The following is a 25,423-nucleotide window of genomic DNA, read 5'->3' as shown; positions in this document are numbered from 1 at the left end:
TTTCTCTGAGGCCATTTGTAGACAATCCTAGGCCATCTCTCACTTATTCACCCTGCATCACACACCAAATTCCAGTTCACATAAAGAATACTCTCGGAACCAGTACTTTGTAATCGTGACTTGCCTGTCTTTCCTCTAGAGACAAATATGTGCCTGGCGTAACAAATCTAATTTTGTATTACCCCAGTCTTGCCACAGAATATTTTGTATGTTCACGCATATTTTTAGGCATTATCTTTTGAGGTTGAAAGTAAAGATTGTTTAAAGGAGAGAAATTTTTACTATATGGCTTTCTAAGTTGTCAATCTAAGTAACTGAAGCATGTATTAATATAAACAGCAAAAATAACAAAACATAAAAGGGTTTTTATTCTAATGGGAATAGTAAGAGAAAAAATTAAGCATTTTTTTAAAAGTAAAAATAATTTTAAGAATTCGTGAAAATCAACATACTTACTCTTTAATATCACGGAGCTGATCAACATCTTGTGATCTTGTAAAATCTGGATCATGGGCTAGCAGGTGAATCATGTATGGAACTACATATTCAGGCAACAGTGATAATAATTTCTCTAAAGTGAAAACATTATTATTAACAACAGTAAAGGTAGCTTTTCTAAAATCCCTCTTCTTCAGTTTCCATTTTCCCCCTCAGTTATTCTAATTTACAGGCAACATCAAACCCAATATTAAAATATTTTTATTTCTATTTTAAATGCTATAAAACCAAAGAATAAATTAGATGATATAGAGGGTCCCTGGCAAAGCTAGAATAATTCTTTACTCACTAACATTTGAGCAAAGTGATCTAATTGAGCCGTACTGCTGACCCCATAAGAAAAATGCAGTTTCCTCCAACAGTATCATGCACTATAGAGGACTCAGAAACCAGAACTTTAGATTTTAGGTACATCATAATTGCAAAGAGAGCATTCTATAAAAATGGCAGTGTTATTATAAATTACAATGAGAAATACATAAAATACTCCCCCAATGACATACTGACAGGATATACTTGCACACCAGAAACTTTCAAAGTGACTCACCAGTAGCCATAGGGTTCTGTTTAATGTACTCCCTGCGTATACTGATATTTTTTAGCAAACACTGTCGTGCATGTGCTCTTCTCTCTTTCACAGGATCTTTGGCACATAAGGCAAAGATTGCCATATACTCCAATGGAAGAAGTAACTTCACAAGGGCCTTATGCAGTTTCTGAGCAAATATCTGCCTTACTTGGTAGCACTCATCCTACAGCAGCACAAAACCAAAAATACTTTAAAAATACCATCTCTTTTGTGCACATACCCATACTACAATGGATCTATACCCATAGAATACTTTCTATGTATTTAACTTTGAAGGCTAAGTAACTGACAAAAATAAGATGGTTACTTACATTAATAACGAGTGCACAGAGCTGAAACTGTTCTGGGGTTATAATTTCATGGTAACAAGGTTCCTGAGCAAGCTTCATTATGGCACTACCAGCAGCTAATCGCAAGCGAGACATATCAGATTTACTATAAACAAAAAAGAAATAAACATTTCCTATAACGATTATCATTCATAAAAATACTTTGATCCCTTTTTTGAGTATTAAGATATTCAGCACAATTTATGCTTAAAATGACAATGTACAAATATGGGAAAGCTACTTTGAGTCCTTGAATTCAATACAGGTAAAAAGGCTCGAATCATTGTGACTATCTGATAATAAATTTATATGCCTTCATTTTTAGTTATGGTCTAGCTTAGATCCTCCACCACAGCCAATAAACTCTGCTTACGATCACAAACACACTAACTGCAGCTCTTGGAAGAACATTAGGAACTATATTTCTCATTTTAAGAGGAATACACGTTCATTGTAGAAAATCTGATTTAAAAAACCACCAAATTAAAATCACCTATTATTTAAAATATATTTCCAACAATTTTTAAATGCACATGCTTGTATCACACATTTAATAGAATTCTAGCTTAGGCCTATTGTCTGATGAAATGAAGGGCTAGAAATTAGGAAATGATTTGTACCAGAAAAGGGGAGGTATCAAATATCTAAAAGGAAAGGATACCTCCGTGGCTGGCATGGCCCAGAGGTTAGAACATTGACTGGCCCAAGCACCGAAGGGTTGAGGTTTTGATTCCCAGTCAAGGGCACGTACCTGGTTTGCAGGTTTGATCCCTGGCCCGTCAGGTGCATGTGAGAGGCAACTGATCGATGTTTCGCTCTCACATCGATGTTTCTCTCTCTTTCCTTTGCTCCTTTCCACTTTCTCTAAAAATCACTGGGCCCTAGACGGTTTGGCTCAGTGGATAGAGCGCCGAGCCTGCGGACTGAAGGGTCCCAGGTTTGATTCCGGTCAAGGGCACATGCCTGGGTTGCAGACTCGATCCCCAGTAGGGGGCATGCAGGAGGCAGCTGATCAAAATGATCCTCTCTCATCATTGATGTTTCTCTTTCTCTCTCCCTCTCTGGGGAAAAAAAAAATCACTGGGAAAAATATCCTCGGGTGAGGATTAACAACAAAATTTAAAGGAAAGGCTATAGAGATGAGAACCAGTCTATCTCAAGTACCAATCTCTGAGGAGACTTTCTTTTGCACCATTAATCAGTTTTAAAAGGGAAACTGGGAGGTCCATGCAGGCTCACCCAGTGGACTGTTATCACCTAAATCAGGGTTGGGGAACGACTGGCCTGCAGGCTGTATAAGGCCTGCAAAATCGTTTGGTCTGGCCCTGCCAAGGTATTAGGTGTGAGTCCATGAAATGTTTGACCAAATATAGCAGGCTGATTTTTAAATTGATAATTTTGTATTGCTTGTGAATGATGCTATAAATATCTAAATGGCCCTTGGCAGAAAAAAGGTTCCCTACTCCCGATCCTAAATAGTAAAAAGTGACACTGAATGGGATGAAAGGACGATCTTCTCACTTCAACTTCCATGCGAAACATAGCATGGCTTTGAAGACTGTAGGAAATGTGAAAATCTGGTCAGAATCCATAAGGGACTATTATTTAGAATAGCAGTCGCCAACCTTCTGGACCTCACAGACCACCAGTTGGCGACCGCTGGTTTAGCATACAAGAGGAGAAAGCATGGCACTCTTGGGTAACAGGACTGTCAAAGTGAGCACTGGCACCCTAGCTCGTTTGGCTCAGTGGATAAGAGCATTGGCCTGCGGACCAGAAGGTCCCGGGTTCGATTCTGGTCAAGGGAACATGCTCGGTTTGCAGCCTTGATCCCCAGTAGGGGGCATGCAGGAGGCAGCCGATCAATGATTCTCTCTGATCATTGGTATTTCTATCTCTCTCTCTCCCTCTCCCTCCCTTGCTGAAATCAATAAAAATATATTTAAAACAAAACAAAGTGAGCACTGGTAACAATGAGGGACCCTTAAATGGCTTCTGAGGCAGCAAGAGAAACAATTTACAGGCTTGATCTCATTTAATTTTCATTCCATAAGATGAGGAAATTGAGGCTTAGAAAAGTGATGTAAGTTCACAGTTAGTAAACAGATTATATAATTGTATTAAGTTTCTGATTCTACAGCCCAAGTTATACCACAGGTATGTAATATCAAGTTATAATCTACCTATATTGCATGATATATGTGTTCCATAATTAACCACTCCCCTATTTTTTTGTGATAACAAAAAATGCTGGAAAGAGCATGATTCTTTTATTATTTCATGAGCATAAAAATAAAGTCAAAGGATAACATTTTTAAGGATCTAGATAAAAAATGCCAAACTGTCCTGACAAGACTGTGCCAATATATATTTACTGGAATAATGAGGGAATTCATTTCCCTGATCCCATGGAACTACTCCTTTAAAAAATATATATTATATATTTTTGCCCAGCTGGCATGGCTCAGTGGTTGAGCGTTGACCTATAGGTCACAGTTCGATTTGGGTCAGGGCACAGCCAGGGTTGCAGGCTTGATCCCCAGCAGGGAGCATGCAGGAGGCAGCTGATCAATGATTCTCATATTGATGTTTCTATATCTCTCTCCCCCTCTGAAATCATTAAAATATATAAAATATATACTTTTGCTGATCTAATAGGCAAGATGTATCACTTAAGTTTAAATTGTAGTGATGTTAAACATTTTTTATTATTTATTTATTTATTTTTTAAAATATATTTTATTGATTTTTACAGAGAGGAAGGGAGAGGGATAGAGAGTTAGAAACATCGATCAGCTGCCTCCTGCACACCCCCTACTGGGGATGTGCCCGCAACCAAGGTACATGCCCCTGACCGGAATCGAACCTGGGACCCTTCAGTCCGCAGGCCGACGCTCTATCCACTGAGCCAAACCGGTTAGGGCTTAAACATTTTTTAAAAGACATATTTTTATTGATTTCAGAGAGGAAGGGAGAGGGAGAGATAGAAACATCAATGATGAGAGAGAATCACTGATCTGTTGCCTTCTGCACACCCCCCTATTGGGGATCAAGCCCGCAACCCAGGCACATGCCCTTGACCGGAATCAAACCTGGAACCCTCCAGTCCACAGGCTGATGCTCTATCCACTAAGCCAGTGGTTGGCAAACTGTGGCTCGTGAGCCACGCGGTTTGCTGCTCTGTTGACTAATGAGTTTGCAGACCACTGCACTAAGCCAAATCGGCTAGGGCATGTTAAACATTTTTAAAGGTAAACTGGTACGTAGTCTTCTGGGGATCCTGCCTATTTATCATTGATTTGTAAAAGCTCCTTTTATTAAGCCTTTGCCATGCACTGTACATAGTTTCCCTAAATTTGAAACTTCTCATTATTCCTAACTCGGCTCTAATCTTCAATGTGTTCATACAAAGCTGCCCTTGGCTTGTTCTATGATAAAAATAATTTTTGATGGTTTTCTTCAGTTTATCAAAACATTCAGCATCACTACTGTAATTGCTCATTTCCTATCTCTTCCACCAGAATGCATATTCCTTGGAGGGAGAGATTTTTGTATGTTTAAAAAGCATAGCAGTACCTGATATGAGAGTGCTCAATAAATACTGTATGCATAAATGAGTAATAAAATCTGTCCTCTAACACCGGTTTTAAAGTAGGATGCATCACAAGTAGGATTCTTTAGTTATTTCTGTTACTGCTTTCGAAATCTAGTACATCAAGAATTTGAAATAAGCTAGTATCATAAAAACTTTGGGTTTTATTTTCATCTTAGAAAGAACAGAAAGTAGAGATGATAATTTCACAGATTTGAAGAGCAAGAATGTGTAGAAATGAAAACTTATTTTGCATTTGGGGGACCTTGTAGTCTTCTGCAATCCACTAGAAGGCTGCAACTCTTCTTTTTTTGGAACCTACACTGAAATTTTTATTCCTTGTTTTACCAAGTCACTCCACTTTTTAAATCACTATACTATACAAAGTAAGTTCCTTGAAGGAAAGAACTGAATCTTACCTGTTTTTGCTGCAATGTTTTTCTTTTTTTCTTTTTTCTTTTTTTTTAAATATTTTTATTGATTTCAGAGAGGAAGGGAGAGGGGCGAGAGAGATAGAAACATCAATGATGAGAGAATCACTGATCGGCTGGCTCCTGCACGCCCCTACTGGGGATCGAGCCTGCAACCTGGGCATGTGCCCTTGACCGGAATCGAACCTGGGACCCTTCAGTCCACAGGCCAACGCTCTATCCACTGAGCCAAACCGGCTAGAGCTGCAATGTTTTTCATAGTGTTTTGCAAAGAGTAGTATTCAACAGATAATCGATTAGTTGAAACAAATGCTGATGATAACTGTAACATTTCTACAGTGATAATGATTAAAAATTTACTGGGAAGAGTTTAGTCTTTAGGAGTGAAGAAAAATATAACATCACTATTGAGATGTAAAACCCAAGTGAGTACATGAAAATTGATTCCAAAGTACATGGCGCAATTACAACATTCAATATTAATTAGGTAAATAATTCCTATGTAAGCTCTATCAACATTTTGAGCTAAAAAAAAAAAATTAAAAACGAAGAAAAATCTCACCTGATCCTCTTCTGCTCTGTCAGGTCACCCTCACTAACCAACATCGCTGATAATAACCGAAGAGTTGAATTGGCAGATTTAGACTGGTTGTTTTTCATACCCAACAGCCACCTTACCAGAAGTTTAATTGCCTGTACCTATAAAATATTAACATGCTAAAAAAAGAAAGCAACCTAAAATTCCAATTAAACGGAAAATTAATTTAAGTTAGATAAGTGAGCTTACTTAATTGCCAGCAGACATGTTTTATTAAAGAAGTCTGCAGAATAATAACAATAAGGACTAATATTTATTCCATTTAATCTGCCACCAGGCACTTTTCCTAGGGCTGTAAATGTATTAACTTATTTAATCTCCAAGCCACTCTATGAGGGAAATATTATCTCCACAGTAAGACAACTGAGACATTATTATGACAGATAACTTGCCCAAGGTGTGGCTCCTGAACTCAGGCCTTTCACACCCTAACACTTGCCCAGTGTTTTCAAAGTATGTGAAAATATATTGTTCAAAATGACTATTTAAACTATGCCAATTATAGTGATTAAAAATAACTATTACTATTTAGATACACTAATATTCTTTGTAGTACTGAAAAACTATTTTGATGAAACCATCAAGTCTAATTCAATCTCAGTTAACATTCTGGGTAAAAAAAACCAACAAACAACTAGGAGATTTCATTTGTGGTCATAATTACTTGGAAGCTTATACTCAAAAGATTGCTACCAACATACGTGAAAGCACTAGCTAAAGGATCGAGGTGTTATTTAATATATTTATTGACAACCTGGAAAAAGGAACTGATGGAATACATAATGACTCTGAAGTTACACAAGGTGAATCAGATTATCAAGGAAAGTGATAATGGAGAAGTCTTGTTTTAAATCCCAACACTACCACTTTAAAAATTAGCTTTATGAGGTACAATTTATATCTACTGAAAGTTACCAATTCGATGATAGCCATCTGTTTTTGCCAAGTTAATATTAATATGCTTATAGGTAGGTAGATAGTGGTGGTGAGGCTAGATCTGAGATCTAGATTTTGAGCATCAACATTCTGCAAACAGTCACTTGAGTAAAAACAGCCTCACTGAAAATGTTTTAGCTGGCAGGAAGTCTACGTAAGATGCAGATATATTATCTATCTATATAAAAGCCTAAGTGACTATCGCAACCGAAAGACAACCGACCAGGCTGGCAGGGGGGTTAGTGAGGGACGAGCAAACGACTGAGCAGCAGGCTGCATGGGGCGACCAGGCTGGCGGGGGGGAGGGGGGGAGAGTTGGGGGCCATCAGGCAGAGGCGGTTAGGGGTGATTGGGCAGACAGGCAGGTGAGCGGTTAGGAGCCAGCGGTCCAGGATTGTGAGAGGGTGCAGGCTGGGCTGAGGGGATCCTCCCCTCCATGCATGAATTTTGTGCACTGGGCCTCTAGTCTATATATAAATAACTCAGTGAAAATTATGGTTTCTTTGAGAAACACACAACTTTTGATTTAAAAATAAAGCAACTCATTTGAAACTGATTCTTAACTATTAGGTTAAAAAAAGGTTATCTATGAATGTTTATTATTTCAACATAAAAGTTATCAAGACCTACACAAATTTACCTTTGCTAGTACTTCTGGGGAAACCTCTTCATCTGGAGACCACAATTTTCCATTCTTCTCACCTGTTGACTATAGTCAATTGAATAAATTTAATTTTTAGAAAAAATTTTATAGTTTTGCTCATCAAATTTTTCATGCTGAACAATGCAGTGCTATAGGAAAGTCATCAAGAATAGCTTAGAAGAACAAAGTTGAAGAATTCAAACTTCCTGATTTTGAAGCTTACTAGAGATCTATAGTAATCAAGATAATGTGATTGGTACTGATGTAAGTATAGGCATTTAGACCAATGAAATGGAGAAACCAGAAAACCCTCAAATATATATGTTTAACTAATTTTTTTAAGGGTACTAAGATCAATTATTAAGGAAAGAAGAGTCTCTTCAACAAATGGCACTAGATATCCACAGGCAAAAGAATAAAGATGAACTGTTACCACATATCATATAAAATATGAACTTGAAATGGATCCAAGATCTAATTTAAGAGCTAGAAAACTATAAAACTCTCAAGAAGATAAGGGGAAATCTTTATGATCTTGGATTTAGCAAATATCTGACAAAGGTTTAATATTCAGGTTATATAAAGAATTCTTACACCTCAACAATGAGGACAAACAGCTCAATTAAAGGTGGGCAAAGGACTTTGAAAATCCAAAGAAAATATTTAAATGGCCAAAAAGCACATAAAAGAAAATCCCCAACATCATTAGTCATTAGGGAAACATAAATCAAAACCACAAGATAATGCTTCTTGTATGGCTATTATAAAAAAAACACCCAGAAAAGAATAGTGTTGCAAAGATGTATTGGAATTGGAAGCCTTGTGCATTGCTGGTGGGAATACAAAGCTACTGTGGGAAACAGTTTGGTGATCTCTCAAAAGGTTTCACATAGCCGAAACCAGTTTGGCTCAGTGGATAGAGCGTCGGCCTGCGGACTGAAGGGTCCTGGGTTCGATTCCGGCCAAGGGCACGTGCCTTGGTTGCGGGCACATCCCCAGTGGGAGGTGTGCAGGAGGCAGCTGATAGATGTTTCTCTCTCATCGATGTTTCTGGCTCTCTATCCCTCTCCTCTCTCTTCCTCTCTGTAAAAAATTAATAATATATATATATATATATATATATATATTTTTAAATATATTTTTATTGATATTCTACAGAGAGGAAGGGAGAGGGATAGAGAGCCAGAAACATCGATGAGAGAGAAACATCTATCAGCTGCCTCCTGCACACCCCCTACTGGGGATATGCCCGCAACCAAGGCACGTGCCCTTGGCCGGAATCGAACCCGGGACCCTTCAGTCCGCAGGCCGACGCTCTATCCACTGAGCCAAACCGGTTCCGGCAATATATATATATATTTTTTTTTAAAAAAAAAAAGGTTTCACATAGAATGACTATATGACTCAGGAATTCCACTCCTAGGTATATGCCCCAAAGATCTGAAAACAGGGACTCAAATGTTCATATCAGCATTATTCATAATAATCAAAAGGTAGAAAAAAAATCCAAGTGTCTATCAACAGATGAATAAACAATATGTAGGCTACACACACAATGGATTATTATTCTAGCATAAAATGAAGTTCTGATACATACTACAGTATAACACAACCCTGAAAGCATTATACTCAGTGAAATAAGCCAGATACAAAAGAACAAATACTGTATGATAAGAGGTATGTAGAAAAGGCAAATTCATAGAGCCAGCAAGTAGAACAGAGTTTACCAGGGGTTGGAGGCAATGGGAAGTCATTGGTTAGTGAATACAGTTTCCGTCTGAGATGATAAGTTCTGGAAGTAGATAGTAGTGATTCTTACACAACAATGTGGGTGCATATTTTAGCTGGTAGTTTGGGCCATTTTGGATGAGTTACTTAGCTTTCCTGAGTATCTCCCATGTACTAGTATACAGGATATATATATATATATGTGATTAAACTTTTTTGTTTTTAAAAATGAATCAAAACAAAAACATCCAACAAAAAGAGTAAGAATGTGGGTGAATATAGCATAGGCAAACTGTACACTTAATGGTAAAAATGGCAAAGTTTATTTTATCACACAAAAAAGAGCCATTTTAAATTAGGATCCATCAACAATTAAGTCATCATCCAAGAGGTGCCTTAAATTTCATATTTGTTGCCAGCCACATCTAGCAACAGTTCAAAAACAGCACAAGAATGTGGAATAGGAATGAGGCTTTGGCCATGCTCTTCCATCCTTGTCTATTACATCCCAGTGGGGGAGGGAAAAGAGGAGCGAGCCACTGCCAAGTATCTTTCTACCTAAGCTCAGAAACTGAGGACCTGAAGACCACTGGACCATGTGGAAGTCAGCACTGAACGGAAAGGCACCCACAATGATCCAGCAGGTAAGGCTGGTTTGTCCTCATATGCCAAGATTGTGGGTTTGATCCTGGTCAGGGTACATACAAAAAGCAACCAATAAGTGTATAAATAAGTAGAGCAACAAATCGATGTTTCTCTCTCCCCCTCTTCCTCTAGCTCTAAAATCAATTAAATAACTTTTTAATTTAGGTACATTTAATAAAGTAGAGATTTTTTAAAAAATTATTTATTTATTGTCTAAAGTTTTACATATGTCTCCTTTTTCCCTGAATGACCCCCCCCCCCGCCCCGCCCCACTAAAGTAGAGATTCTTAATCAGAAGTGTGTTTGGACTCCAACTGAGAGCTAATAAATTAGCATGTGCGTGCGCGAGCACACATACTCACACACACAATTCATTAACTAAAATAGAATACATAAATCTAGGGCCAAAGTGCAATGTAATTATATTTCAAAATGCTAGTCAAATTCAATTCCACTTTTTAACAATGTTTAATAAAACAAAATTCTGGCACTCAAATAAATTGTCCTTTGACTTATATTTTTTATGTCATAATTTATCCACCTCATGTTCTCATTTTTTCTTTCTTTAAAAAAAAATAGTATTTTTTATTGATTTCAGAGAGGAAGAGAGAGACAGAAACATCAATGATGAGAGAGAAACATTGATCAGCTGCCTCCTGGGGGTGGGGTCTACAACACGGGCATGTGCCCTTGACTGGAATCGAACCTGGGACCCTTCAGTCCTCAGGCTGATGCTCTATCTGCTGAGCCAAACCAGCTAGGGCTCATTTTTTCTTTCTTAAATGTTAATATCTAGTAATAGCTAAACAGAAGTCAGAATGTCATTTGAAAATTAAGTAAATAAATGAGGGAAAGCATACAATAATTTAAAAAGAATTGTATCTAAAGAAGCAGAAATGTTTACTCTGTGATAAAGATGTAGATAGGTAATAGTCTTAATCTCATGATTCTAAATTTAATTAAATGAGAAACTTACCCTGTCATTCATTAGCAGGTCTTTCACAATAAAATTTGCTACTACAGATTTCATTGGGGAAGCAAATTGATCTGGTGCTAACATAGAAATGTGGCCCAATGAAACTAATGGAGTTATAAGTTGTTCTGGTACATCAGCATTCAGACTCCTACTGAGTGGCTATAAAAATAAAACAGTCAAAATTACCAGTTTGTTTTGTAAACAGCTAGACATTCTACGGAAAGAGTAAATGTCCCCAAGTCCTCCTGAATTTATCATGCTCAAACAAAACTGTTCTAATGATATGATCAAAAGTAATTTCAGCCATATCAGACACTTGACTCTTATTTCACCTACTAAAATTTAACAAGTCTGAAGAATGCAGAAAATAGATAATAGAAAAAAATAAAGCCCAATTAAAGGTAGGAGTGAAAACAAGAACATTTCTGTATCATCAAATCAGCATTATTTTTGAGCCATGTACAAGAATAGTTTTGTTATGTTAGTGGATTTTTTATCCTGTGGAAACATTTTAAATGACCTTGAATCATAAAAAAACCAGACATCACCGGGTTCTGTTCATATTATATCCAATTTTATGGTAATAGGAATACCTTTCTAGTAACGGAATCAGGCCAAGAATCATACATAAGGAAAGGTCAACAGGACTAATTTTCAGGTAGGGGTGTCAGGTACTTTTAACTTGGTGGTTCAAAGTTATCTAACTAATAGTTTTTGAGGATTAAATGGATCACTGACCCAATTAAATAAAATGTCTAACACAAACATACAAACACCCTTCCATATGTAGTATTTAAATATATAATCTGACCTAAAGGCTGGCAATATATTGCTGAATAAACAGAGAGAGTCCCTGTTCCCATGGAATTTATATACTAGGGTGGGATAAAAAAACACACCTAAAAAACAAACAAACAAACAAACAAACAAACAAAAACACCAAAAAAACCCACAACAAGCAAAAAACCTACCTTCACAGACCATAAAAATAAAAATCAACATAAAGACACCCTACATATTATATATACCTCAAAAATCTGTGCAAGCTGGACTTCTTTATTTGTGAATATGGCATGTATACAGTGAACAGCCTGTTTTGCTTGGTGTGGAGTACCTCTCTTTGCTTTCTGATGTAAAATAGGAATTAAAGTCCTGTAAAAAATAATATCATAGTTAAAAAAACAAAACAAAACAAAAGCCCATAAGCTACAAGTAGTTCTTTTGGTTACCTCCTATGTTCTCTTCCATAACTATTTGGATGTATCCTAATAGAAAAGTCTGTCTTAAAAACTACCAGATTTATAGAAAGATCTAAAGTTCCTTCTCAGTTCCCAAGTATGATTCAAGGAATACAAGTAGCAAAAGACCAAGTTTTATCAAAAAGCTGAAATTATCACATCAGTGAAAGAAAAGTATGCAAGGACATAGACATATATATATTGGTAGAAGAGTAATAGAAATATCTAACAATGATTGAGTACTTGATGCCAATTATGATTCTAAGTATTTTTACATGGATTAATCCTCAAATCACTCAAAGAGGATTAATTATTACAGTCAATAAACAGGTGAAAAAAACCAGTGCACAAAAATATTATTTAAGCTTCTTAAGGTAACAGAGTTAGGAAATGGTAGAGTTGGGATTTGAAGATAAGCATTTCTGCTCCAAAAATCCCTATATTTAACCTCCATATTGACAATGAAGATCAAAATTAAGAAATCTTTTTATAGGACAATGTGGAAATACATATTAGTCTTAAAGTATTAAATGTTGATGATATGGGAAACAAGTGGAATGAAGAAAGAAGCATGTTTGTATCAACCTATAAAAAATAGACATACACATCAAGTAGACAAAACGTTTCATAAAAAATATTAATAGTGACTTGTTCTTTATATTTTTTAAAGTTTTAGCTTTTTACAATGAACATTTACAATACAATGTTCTAATTAGAATAAAGTATTTTTCTAATTAGAAAATCTATAAGGAAAAATAAAAATTGAAGGAAAGATACTTGTCATAGTTAAATGTAATGCAATTATCCTATTTTATAGATTATAAGTCAGTGGTATTAAATGCAGTGGTGACAAAGGGTCCTCTTATAGTAATGGGAGGCTAGACTCAATGTCATGCACCTCATCAACAAAATGGGAACATATGCTGGTCACTATAGGTCTGATTTGATCTGAATATGCCATATTTTTCTCTCCATGCAAGTTTGGAAGAGGGATTTCTATGCCCAAAGAGCCTCTTTGATAGAGTACTGCTTAAGTCTTTTCCTTCACAAAATAATTTACCAGAGTAACAATTCCTGTAAATAATACAAGTAACAAAGGAAGATGTGTTGTTCCAATTGCTGTTAAATGCATTATTAATTCTTCTTAGCCTCATAAAATGATGATACATAAGTCAACTTTAACCTTTCTCGTTGCTTTCCTGGTGTGCTACAATTCTATGATGCATCAGGGTTGTTACTGAGGTCTATAGTGTTGTGCTTCTCAGTGATTCTCTCCTTCCTTCCCCATTAGTCTTTTAGAAAAAAAAAGGTTTTATTTCTTGTGTCCAAAGTTAATTCTTCCACCCACACCTGATTTTTCCACTGCTTCCTTTGGGATAGAATTCCTTCATGAAGAAATCCTTTACCTTAAGAAATATATATAGATTTTCCTACTTTCAGAAACACATGAAAAATTTTATCCTACAGCTGATATTTGGCCCTTGCTCTATTTTCTTCCATGTCTTTTTCCATAATGTACAAATATAAAGAGTATTATTTCTAGACTATAAACTCCTTGAGGGAAGGGACTGACTGTGGTAATTCTTTCATATTAGCCAGTACAGCACTGACAATGAAGAAAATGTACAATAAATATTTAATTATTTCTCAAATTTAACCATAAGCTCACAAATTTAATAAAAACTTTAGGAGTCATGAGGCTTCTTGTTCTATGATTACTCTATAAGGAGAAACCGGTTTGATTTGGATATACCCCAAACTATCTGCATATACTCTGAACATGTGATTCAATAGCTATCTGCAATAGTATTCTTCTTCCAAAATTTATCTCCTAAATCTTATGTCCAAATATAGTCTCAGCACAATTCTGATCCTAAGAAACCTCTTTAAGATACCAAAGTGAAACAAAATGTACATCATTCTTTTTTTAAAAAAAAAAAAATATATTTTTATTGATTTCAGAGAAGAAGGGAGAGGGAGAGAGAGATAGAAACATCAATGATGAGAGAGAATCATTAATCGGCTGCCTCCTGCACACCCCACACTGGGGATCAAGCCCACAACCCAGGCATGTGCCCTTGGCCAGAATCGAACCCAGGACCCCTCATTCCGCAGGCCGATGCTCTACCCACTGAGCCAAACCAGCTAGGGCTGTACGTCATTCTTATGAGAAGGGAGGTAATCCAGAGGGAGAGATCAAAACAATAAAAAGCACCTCTGTCAACAACCATGCAACTAGGAAGTATTTTATTAAGCTCACTACTTGATTATCCCATTTTGTGGTGAGATATGAAGGTAGGAGCTATTGAATTTATAACCAGTTAGAGAGAAAAAGGTGAACAAACATAGGTTAGAAAAATATGTTAACCACAAATTCTAAATTCTGTGGTAACTCTTGACCATTAATATTAGTATTTTAAAATCATATTGTTATGCCAAAACCGGTTTGGCTCAGTGGATAGAGCGTCGGCCTGCGGACTGAAGGGTCCCGGGTTCGACTCCGGTCAAGGGCATGTACCTTGGTTGCGGGCACATCCCCAGTAAGGGGTGTGCAGGAGGCAGCTGATCGATGTTTCTCTCTCATTGATGTTTTTAACACTCTATCCCTCTCCCTTCCTCTCTGTAAAATATCAATAAAATATATTAAAAAAAAATCATATTGTTATAAACAAAGTTTCTGTTTCTTCCTCTACCTATATTCCAACGGTAGGGGAGAAATGAGGCAGAGAAAAGATGAAACAAAGAATTCAGAGAAGTAGCTTCTAAATACAAGTTGTCTTTCCTCTCACCTGTCTTCCTATGTGAAAGGAAAACAAAGATCCTATGGCTCCCACACTTAGAAGTCTCTTGTGTTTTCTATGAGAAAAAATATACTCACGATCGTATCTGGGGTAGGTCTGTTTCTATTTTGTGGCCTGTATTTCTAAATATTTGTATAGCAGCTTCGGCTACTTTGTCATCTTCCATTCGGAGGCACTGTAACAGGGACTCATATGTCTCTGCAGAGTGGAACGAGGTAGGATGTGTGAAAGACAGAACCTGGAGGAACAGATATAGCTTTAGAAGTAGAGACAATGGTTTTAATCCATTAAAAGAGATAACTATAAATATGACTTAAAATTATGGGCTGCACAAGCTGGCTACACAGAATTAAGATTTACATCTAGTAGTTAGGCATGGCTCATAAGACAATGATAGAAATACTGTGAAGTAGATTCCTTAAGACAGCTGATATCTGGCCCTTGCACTATTTTCTTCTTATCTTAGAGTCTATTCTGATACTGGGAATGCAGAAAATGTGGCTCCTCTTTCATAGTGTATGATGTTATGATGTGAACAAAATGCTAACCAAGAGCTTTTTTAATAAAAATATATTTTATTGATTTCTTACAGAGAGGAAGGGAGAGGGATAGAGAGTTAGAAACATCGATCAGCTGCCTTCTGCACAGTCCCTACTGGGTATGTGCCTGCAACCAAGATACATGCCCTTGACCAGAATCGAACCTGGGACCCTTGAGTCCGCAGGCCGACGCTTTATCCACTGAGCCAAACCGGTTAGGGCACCAAGAGCTTTATTTCATGGCAAAAGATACTCTATAAGGAAATATTTTAAGTGAAATCCATCACAAAAAGTTCACTCATCATAACTATAAACAAGCCATTACTGATAACTTTTTTAAAAAGTATTTTCCCATTTTTTTATTTTTTATTTTTATTTTTTGTGGTGTGTGAAAGCTCCAGGGTTTGCAAGGGATGGGGTGGACCCTCCAAACACGGGGAAATGCTTCCAGCAACTGCTCTCCCTGCACTATCAATGACCAGGGCACGGGCAGCCCACAATCACTTTCGAATGCAGGGGGGGATTTTCCCATTTTTAAAATATATTTTTAGTATTAATTTTAGAGAGGAAGGAAGAGGGAAAGAGAGATAGAAACATCAATGATGAGAGAGAATCATTGATTGGCTGCCTCCTGAATGCTCCACACAGGGGATCGAGCCTGCAACCTGGGCATGTGCCCTTGACCAGAATTGAACCTGGGACCCTTTAGTCCACAGGTCGATGCTCTATCCACTGAGCCAAACTGGCTAAGGTGATTATTGATAACTTTTAATCATGACTACAAACATATAATTATTCCCTATTTATTATGACCTAAGTTCCAGCCTATCCTTAAGGACTTTACAGCAAGTTAGACATGTCTACAAAGTTACATGTTATGGAAACAATTTAGTTAGCATAATATTAGAAACTAGAAGCCCAGTGCACAAAATTTGTGCACGGGGTGTGTGTCCCTCAGCCCAGCCTGCACCCTCTCCAATCTGGGACATCCCTCTCACAATCCAGGACTGCTGGATCCCAACTGCTAGCCTGCCTGCCTGCCTGCCTGATTGCCATTAACCACTTCTGCCTGCCAGCCTGATCACCCCCTATCCACGCCCCTGCCAGCCTGATTGACGCCTAACTGCTCCCCTAATGGTCCGATTGCCCCTAACTGCCCTCCCCTGCAGGCCTGGTCGCCCCCAACTGCCCTCCCCTGCAGGCCTGGTAGCCCCTAACTGCCCTCTCCTGCCAGCCTGATTGCCCCTAACTGCCCTCCCCTGCCGGCCTGGTGACCCCTAACTGCCCTCCCTTGCAGGCCTGGTTGCCCCCAACTGCCCTCCCCTGCCAGCCATCTTGTGGCGGCCATCTTGTGTCCACATGGGGGTGGCCATCTTGTATGTTGGAGTGATGGTCAATTTGCATATTACTCTTATTAGATAGTATAAGTGTTAAAGTTGAGAGGCAGGGAGATGGGAAAATGGAGTAGTCTTCAGTAGCTTATACAATAATCATTTGTTTAATGGGTGATAAAGTGGAGAGATTGTCTCATTTGATGAGATTTACAGTGATAATATTTAGTTATGAGGTTTTAATAACTCACAGAAAAATGGAGAATCAAATTTGAAAAATCAAATCAAACAATCTATGTTCTAATGTGTCTGGTTTGTCTCTTCTCCCCTTAATTTGTATGTTATCTTTGGGCATCCTCCCATGTACCGAAAGGTTGCTGGTTTGATTCCTGGTCAGGGCACATGCCCAGGTTGTAGGCTCGATCCCTGGTAGGGGGTGTGTAGGAGGCAGCTGAGCGATGTTTTGCTCTCACCTTGATGTTTTTTTCTCTCTCTCTCCTTTCCCCTCTCTCTCTAAAAAATCAATTAAAAAAAGTTTAAAAAAATGCCTATCTTAAAGATGATTTTACTCTTAAAACTATTTAAAAAATATAACCATTATTAAAAGTATAATTAAAACATTTCTCATGAAGCATATCAATTCTTTCCATAATATAATATTTAAGACCATTCCAATACAACCCTCTCTTCTTTCTTAATTTTCACCCAAGGATCTTTTTCCATTGATTTTTAGGGAGAGTGTAAGAAGAGAGGGAAAGAGAGAGAAACATCAATGTGAGAGAAACACATCAATTGGTTGCCTCCTGCACAAACCCCAACCAGGTCCTGGGCCAGGGAGAAGCCTGCAACCAAGGTACGTGCCCTTGACCAGAATCGAACCTGCAACCCTTTGGCCGACACTCTCTCCACTGAGCCAAACTGGCTAGGGCACAACCCTCTTTTCTAATGTCCATTGATTGCACTGGTTTGTATCTTCTCCCTTAGTTTACATGTTGTAGTGATCTAAATGTTTCATTGACTTCAATTTCTTCTCTTTACTCCATCCAATAAAAGCTCTATCAAATGTTGATATCATATTAAAAGCAAGGTTAAAAAGTCCTGATAAGCCCAACCGGGGTGGCTCAGTGGTTGAGCATCAACCTATGAACGAGGAGGTCATTATTCAATTCCCAGTCAGGGCACATGCCCAAGTTGTGGGCTTGATCCCCAGTGTGGGGCATGCAGGAGGCAGCTGATCAATGATGGTTCTCTCTCATCACTGAGGTTTCTATCTCTCTTTCCCTCTCCCTTCCTCTCTGAAATCAATAAAAATATAGATTAAAAAAAAAAAAAAAAACAGAAAAAAAAAAAAAGAAAGAAAAAAGCCCTGATAATATCTTTCTGCGTCAATGGCACTCCACAATCTGGAACCAATCTTGTCTCCCATTATGCCCCAAAGAAATCCTTTTCTCTAGTCAGGCTAGCTTCCTAATGATCCCTAAAATATGCCAAGAATTATTCTCTTTGATGATGATGTTTTTTCCTAGATTAAGTCATATCTTTTCTACTAAGTCTTGCCTGACCTTACTAATTGGCTCAATTCTCTGAATATTTTGGCATCTATTACAATTACCAATTGTTTAAAAATTCCCGGATCAGACATATGTTGTCATATAATATTCCCATGAGCAATCCTACTACTCCAAATGCAGGTTCTTTAAAAGGTACTAGATCATTTAACATATACTAGTACTATACAAGCACAATAGACATGCAAATGATCCATCAATGGGTTGCCTCCTGCATGCACCCTAACCAGGGCCAGGGATTGAGCCTGCAACCGAGGTATGTCCCCTTGACCAGAATTAAAACCGTGGCCCTTCAGTCTGCAGACCAACGCTCTAACCACCGAGGCTAGGGCTCAAAAATGTTATTTTATAATGTAAAATAATTACATTATTATAAATGTAAAAACATAATCCTAATAAAGAGGGAATATGCTAATTGACCACCACACCCTCACAAGATGGCAGTACCCAGAGACAATAAAGAGGGAATATGCTAATTGACTACCACACCCTCACAAAGATGACAGCGGCCAGGTCCCCTCAGCCCCGCCTCATCCAGCCTCAGTCCCACAGTCCCCTCAGCCCCGCCTCATCCAGCCAGAGTCCCCTAGTCCTCTCAGCCCCGTAGGGAAGTTGGGGGCAATCGGGCTGGCAGGGGAGGGCAGTTGGGGACGATCATGCCAGCAGGAGAGCGGTTAGGGGACTATCAGGCTGGCAGGCAGAAGTGGGTTATGGGCAATCAGGCAGGCAAGTGGTTAGGAGCCAGCAGTCCCAGATTATGAGAGGGATCTGAGATTGGAGAGGGTGCAGGCTGGGCTGAGAAACAGCCCCCTGTGCACGAATTTCATGCACCGGGCCTCTAGTCCTATATAATAAAGAGGTAATATGCAAATTAACCCTTACAAGATGGCTGCCTACGACCAGGCTGGCAGAGGGTTTAGTGAGGGATGACCAAACGACTGAACAAGCAGGCTGTGTGGGGCGACCAGGCTGGCGGGGGGTTTAGTGAGGGATGACCAAACGATTGAACAAGCAGGCTGTGTGGGGTGACCAGGCTGGCAGGGTGGTTAGTGAGGGACGACCAAATGACTGAACAGCAGGCTGCATGGGGCGGCCAGGCTGGTGGTGGTGGTGGTGGGGGGGCCATGAGGAACAACCAGGCCAGCGGGGGGGTTGGGGGGGGTAGCTCTTGGGGGCGAACAGGCCAGCAGGGGGTGGGGGGCAGTTAGGGGAGACCAGGACAGCAGGGGTGGGGTGGGGCAGTGAGGGGCGACCGGGTCAGCAGTGGGGGGTAGTTACGAGCAATCAGGTGGGCACACAGAGGCAATGAGGGGTGACCAGGCTGGCGGGGGGGGGGCAGTTAGGGGCGACCAGGCAGGCAGATGAGAGATTAGGAACCAGCGGTCCAGGATTGTGAGAGGGATGTCTGACTGCTGGTTTAGGGCCGATCCTTGGGATTGAGCCTAAACCGGCAGTCAAACATCCCCCGAGGGGTACCGGATTGGAGAGGGTGCAGGCTGGGCTGAGGGGACCGCACCCCCAACCCATGCATGAATTTCATGCACCAGGCCTCTAGTATTTTTATAAAATATGATCACTTCAAAAAGTTTAAATCTTTTGAATAGTTTCCAATGAAATAAGGCCTAACACTTGATATCCTTAATAAAATCCAAATTTTGATTGCTTGTGGAATCTACTGAACAAAATAAACCTATGAACAAAATGGAACTAGAAGCATGGACACATGGAATAGACAGGAGAGAGCCAGAGGGGAGGTGTGGTGGGAGTGTCTGGATAAAGAAGTTGAAGGGATTAGCTAAAGAACATATACATGTATATCCCATGGAAATGGAAAATAGTGTGGTGAAGGTCAAAAGGGGGAGATAGGGATAGGTAGAGGTGGGCAAAGGGGAAGATCTGTAATAATGTCAACATGAAAAGTTTTTAATAAAAAAATAGTGATTACTGAAATGCTGGAGACAAAATTGTTTCAAAAATACCTTAAGAAGTTCAAGTCCTGAACGAATAGCTGTATCTGGACTTACACCCTCCTCTTCATCATCTGCTGTCCCCTCTATTGATTTGTTCATCAGTTTTACCAGTGCACTATTAATACAAGAAAATCTAAATTAGTAATACCATAGTATACAACTTATCAACTAGAAAAATACTAGTAATTAGTGCAAGGGGAAAGTACTCACAGAAGTACAACAGGAAATCATTAGAAACAACTGGAATGTATGAATTTATGGGAACAGTTAATAAAAAACAGCTATCCATTATGCCAGGATCCTTACATTTGTTTTGTTAATCCTCACCTGAGGATATGTTTTTCCCACTGATTTTCAGAGAGTGGAAAGAGGGGGGAGAAACAAAGCGATAGAAACATCAATGTGAGAGAGACATATTGAATGGTTGCCTTCTGCATGTGCTCTGGGCTGGGGATCAAGCCTGCAAACGAGGTATCCGCCCTTGACTGGAATTGAACCTGTGACCCTTCAGTCCACTGGCCAAAGCTCTAACCACTAAGGAACACCAGTCAGGGCCAGGTTCCTTACTTTTTATATGTTATCGCTAAATCTCACAATCACCCAAAGGAAATATACACCCACACTAAGGTAAAAAATAAATTAAAAACTCAGGTAAATTAGAGGGCTTTTTCCAAAGCCACAAAGCAATATTAAACAGGTTTTAAAACCAGAGCAGTCTGATGGTAATCTTGTGCTCTTTTCAAAACATTATTCTGTTTTCACATACCTCAAGTGAACAGTGATGTAATACATACTAAAGAATATCATATAATCATTAAAATGGTTAAAAGAAACCCAAAGATAGCCCTGGCTGACTGGCTCAGTTGGTTGGAGTATTGTCCCGTATACCAAATGGTTGTGGGTTTGATTCTCGGTCAGGGCAAATACAGGAGGCAACCAATTGGTATTTCTCTCCCCCGCAATCCTCTCTCTCTCTCTCTCTCTCTCTCAATCAGTCAAAATATAACCTCAGTGAAGATTAAAAAATAGAGTCTCTGGCCCCAAGTTCTGTTCTCCCAAAAACTTCTAAAGATTTCTTTGCTGTTGTTGTTTATTTTATCTGCTTAAACATATAGAAGTTACAGATGTTTATATAGTAAAATCTGTGATTCTTTTGTGTTTTGGCTTTTGGTGTTATAAGATTTCATTCTTTAAATTAAAAAAAAGAAAACTCAAAGACTGATTGACAGTCTATAGATTGAAATTTTCTTCTCTGTTCTTATGTTCTAGGTTTTCTTTAATGAGCACATATAAACTAAAAATAAACACAGGAACTGTTAAAAAATAAAAAGCATTGAAGTAAGCCAAAGACTGGAAAATAAACAGGCCCTTCTTTCAACCTGAATGATGTACTGTATGCTTCCATTAGAAAGGTATACAGGGAACATTTTCAGGTCTACTTAGGAACCAATAATTTAAATTTACAACACTGTAGTTTCAGATTACATTTTATTTTGAATAAATATATTTCCTAGCTTACCTTATGGCTTCGGAATCAATATGCACAGGTGCAATTCTTTCCAACAGAAATTTAACCATCTCTAAAAAAGGATTTGTTGGCTGTTTAGGATTTGCAAGTTTCCGAGCTATTTCTCTCTAAAAAGCAAAGAGTTTTACTATAAGTATGATTCACTTTCATGTTTTTCAAAATAAATATGATTATAGGCATCAAAAGCATTTCAAGATTCAAAACCAGCAGAAGTAAAACACACACACACACACACACACACACACACACAAACACACACACACACACACACTTCTGCTTTAGACTCTGACTGAAATTACACACTCCTTAGGCAATCACTGCAAAATCTGGACTGTGGAGAACAAAACGGAAATAATATGGTGTGATTTATGACTTTGTCTCATATTTCTCCCATCAAATTTTTAATGAACAATTTTTAATGCTTTACTTTTGAAAAAGTAAAACAAAACAATGTACACTTTCATGGATAAGTTTTTTGGCTTATTTCATAATTTGACAGACTAATGTGTTTTAGGTCAGTAATTTGTTTTTTTAAAAAGAGATTCATAAGTGTATAAATATTTATGAAGATTTTCATTTTGGGGGGGAAAATATGGCGGCAGAATAGACAGATGTGTCCCATGCCTTGTCCCGGAGCAGATAGAACAGCTGAGGGTTGCACGGGGAGTGTCTGTTGGTGAGTTAAGGGACAGCTATACTCCAGGAGAAGGTGGGGGACTGCTGGACGGGGCTCCCCTGACCGGGCAGCCCCCACTGTGGCTGGGTTCTCTCCCGGAGCCAGCGGCTCGGACGGACGTGGAGACTGCGCCATCTTGAAGGGGAAAGTGGATGTTATTGGAAGCCTGAAAATCTACAACTGCGGCACCCACTGAACAGCTGCGAACCCCAGAGCACCAGACCCCAATTGGCCAAACATGTGGATTCAGAGGAGCTCTACGCTCCACCATGGACAGGTCAGATTTCGCCTGGGATAAGGAGAGAGAACTACATAATGAGATACCTGGAGAAGAGAGACCATGGGGAGAAAAAGAAACAGCCCCCATATGAAAAAAAAGGAGGCATCACCAGAAAAGGAAGTAAACGAAATGGAGGCAAGCAACCTGTCAGAGAGAGAATTCCAAGAAATGGTCATAAGGTGGCTGAAAAGAATGGAAGACAAATTGGACAATATGAGTAAGAACCAAGAGGAAATGAAGAAGAACCAAGAAGAAATTAAAAATGACATCGCTGCTGTAAAGAACTCAATAGAAAGCATCAAGAGTAGACTAGAAGAAGCAGAGGACCGCATCAGTGAGCTAGAAGACAAGGTAGTAACAAATACCCAAGTAGAGCAGCTTCTAGAAAAAAAAAATTAAAAAGCAGGAGGAGAGCCTAAGGGGACTTTGGGACAACACGAAACAAAACAACATCCGCATAATAGGGGTTCCAGAAGGAGAGGAAACTGAGCAAGGAATAAAAAACCTGTTTGAAGAAATAATGACAGAAAACTTCCCTGATATAGGAAGAAAAAACCCACACAAATCCAAGAAGCTCACATAGTCGCAAGCAAAATGAACCCCAAAAGACCGATGCCAAGGCACATTATAATTAAATTGGCAAACACCAAAGACAAAGTAAGAATCTTAAAAGCGGACAGAGAGAGACAGAAAGTTACCTACAAAGGAACCCCCATCAGACTAGCAAATGATTTCTCAACAGAAACACATCAGGCCAGAAGGGAATGGAATGAAATATACAAAGTCATACAAAGGAAGGGTCTGAATCCAAGAATACTGTACCCAGCAAGGCTATCAATCAAAATTGAAGGTGAAATCAGGAGCTTCACAGACAAAAAAGGACTAAGGTAGTTTATTACCACCAAACCAGCAATGCAAGAAATGCTAAAGGGTTTGCTGTAAAAAAAACAGAAACAGGAAGCGAAGAAGGAACACAGGGGTAAAGAATAAAAATGGCGACAAACAAGTACCTATCAATAACTTTAAATGTAAATGGATTAAATGCCCCAAACAAAAGACATAGGGTAACGAATTGGATAAGAAAACAAGACCCATATATCTGCTATCTATAAGAAACCCACCTCAGAAAAAAAACGACGCACACAGACTGAGGGTGAAGTGATGGAAAAAGGTTTTTCAGGCAAATTGAAATGAAAAAAAAAGCTGGGGTAGCAATACTTATATCTGACAAAATAGATCTCAAAGTGAAGGACATAACAAGAGATAAGGAAGGCCACTTCAAAATACTAAAGGGAGCAATCCAACAAGAAGAAATAACTCTGATAAACATATACGCGCCCAATACAGGAGTACCCAAATACATAAAACTCCCGGAGGATATCAAAGGAGAGATTGACAGCAATATAATCATAGTAGGAGACTTTAATACCCCACTATCACCATTGGACAAATCCTCTAAACAAAAAATCAGCAAAGAAACATCAATCCTAAATGACTCACTAGACCAGATGGAATTAATTGACATCTTCAGAACATTTCACCCCAAAGCCACAGAATATACATTCTTCTCAAATGCACATGGGTCATTTTCAAAGATAGACCATATGTTGCGTCATAGGCAAAGTCTCTTCAAATTCAAGAAGATAGAAATCATATCAGCCAAAACCGGTTTGGCTCAGTGGATAGAGCGTCGGCCTGCGGACTGAAAGATTCCAGGTTCGATTCCGGTCAAAGGCATGTACCTTGGTTGTGGGCACATCCTCAGTGGGAGGTGTGCAGGAGGCAGCTGATCGATGTTTCTCTCTCATCGCTGTTTCTAGCTCTCTATCCCTCTCCCTTCCTCTCTGTGAAATATCAATAAAATATATTTAAAAAAAAAAAGAAAGAAAAAAGAAATCATATCAAGCATCTTCCCAGATCACAGTGGCATGAAACTGGAAATCAACTACAATAAAAACAATCCAAAAAATCAAACACATTGGAGACTAAACAGCATGTTATTAAACAATGACTGGGTTACCAGAGAGATCAAGGAAGAAATAAAAAACATCATGGTAAAAAATGACAATGAAAACACAACAATACAAAATCTATAGAACACAGCGAAAGCAGTCTTGAGAGGGAAGTTCATAGCTCTACAAGCCTACTGTAAAAAACAAAAAAAAATGGTAATAAATTACCTAACTCTACAACTCAAAGAGTTAGAAAGAAAGCAACAAGAAAAGCCCAGTGTAAGCAGAAGGAAGGAAATAATAAAGATCGGAGTGGAGATAAACGACATTGAGACAAAAAAACACACAAAACAATACAAAAGATCAATGAAACCAATTACAGGCCAACATCCCTCATGAACATAGATGCCAAAATCCTCAATGAAATTCTAGCAAATCTGATCCAGCACTACATCAGAAAGATCACACACCATGACCAAGTAGGATTTATCCCAGGGATGCAAGGATGGTACAATATCCGCAAATCAATAAACATGATACATCACATAAACAAATTGAGAGATAAAAATCACAGT

At 38.7% G+C, this 25,423-nt stretch overlaps 1 protein-coding gene across 3 annotated transcripts in view; it reads right to left on the bottom strand.

The window, feature by feature from the left end:
* Nucleotides 1-25,423, bottom strand: part of PDS5A (PDS5 cohesin associated factor A) — a 105,303-nt gene that overhangs the window by 16,046 nt on the left and 63,834 nt on the right. The window contains exons 17-26 of one of the 3 annotated variants that reach the window (XM_080645656.1): nt 21,932-22,047; nt 20,422-20,527; nt 15,082-15,242; nt 11,994-12,117; nt 10,966-11,124; nt 7,614-7,682; nt 6,002-6,138; nt 1,399-1,522; nt 1,046-1,250; nt 457-571 (exon numbers count right to left, since the gene is read on the bottom strand). In XM_080645656.1, coding sequence (XP_080501782.1) covers nt 457-571; nt 1,046-1,250; nt 1,399-1,522; nt 6,002-6,138; nt 7,614-7,682; nt 10,966-11,124; nt 11,994-12,117; nt 15,082-15,242; nt 20,422-20,527; nt 21,932-22,047 — 1,316 coding nt within the window. Of the gene's footprint in view, nt 1-456; nt 572-1,045; nt 1,251-1,398; nt 1,523-6,001; nt 6,139-7,613; nt 7,683-10,965; nt 11,125-11,993; nt 12,118-15,081; nt 15,243-20,421; nt 20,528-21,931; nt 22,048-25,423 lie in introns of those variants that run through there. The other 2 variants (XM_080645657.1, XR_013959248.1) reach the window with 2 other exon arrangements.

The sequence above is a fragment of the Plecotus auritus genome, assembly GCF_963455305.1.
Source record: "Plecotus auritus genome assembly, chromosome: 1".
NCBI classification, from domain to species: Eukaryota; Metazoa; Chordata; class Mammalia; order Chiroptera; family Vespertilionidae; genus Plecotus; species Plecotus auritus.
Note: the sequence above shows the minus strand (reverse complement) of the source record. Positions and strands in the feature narration are given on the sequence as shown.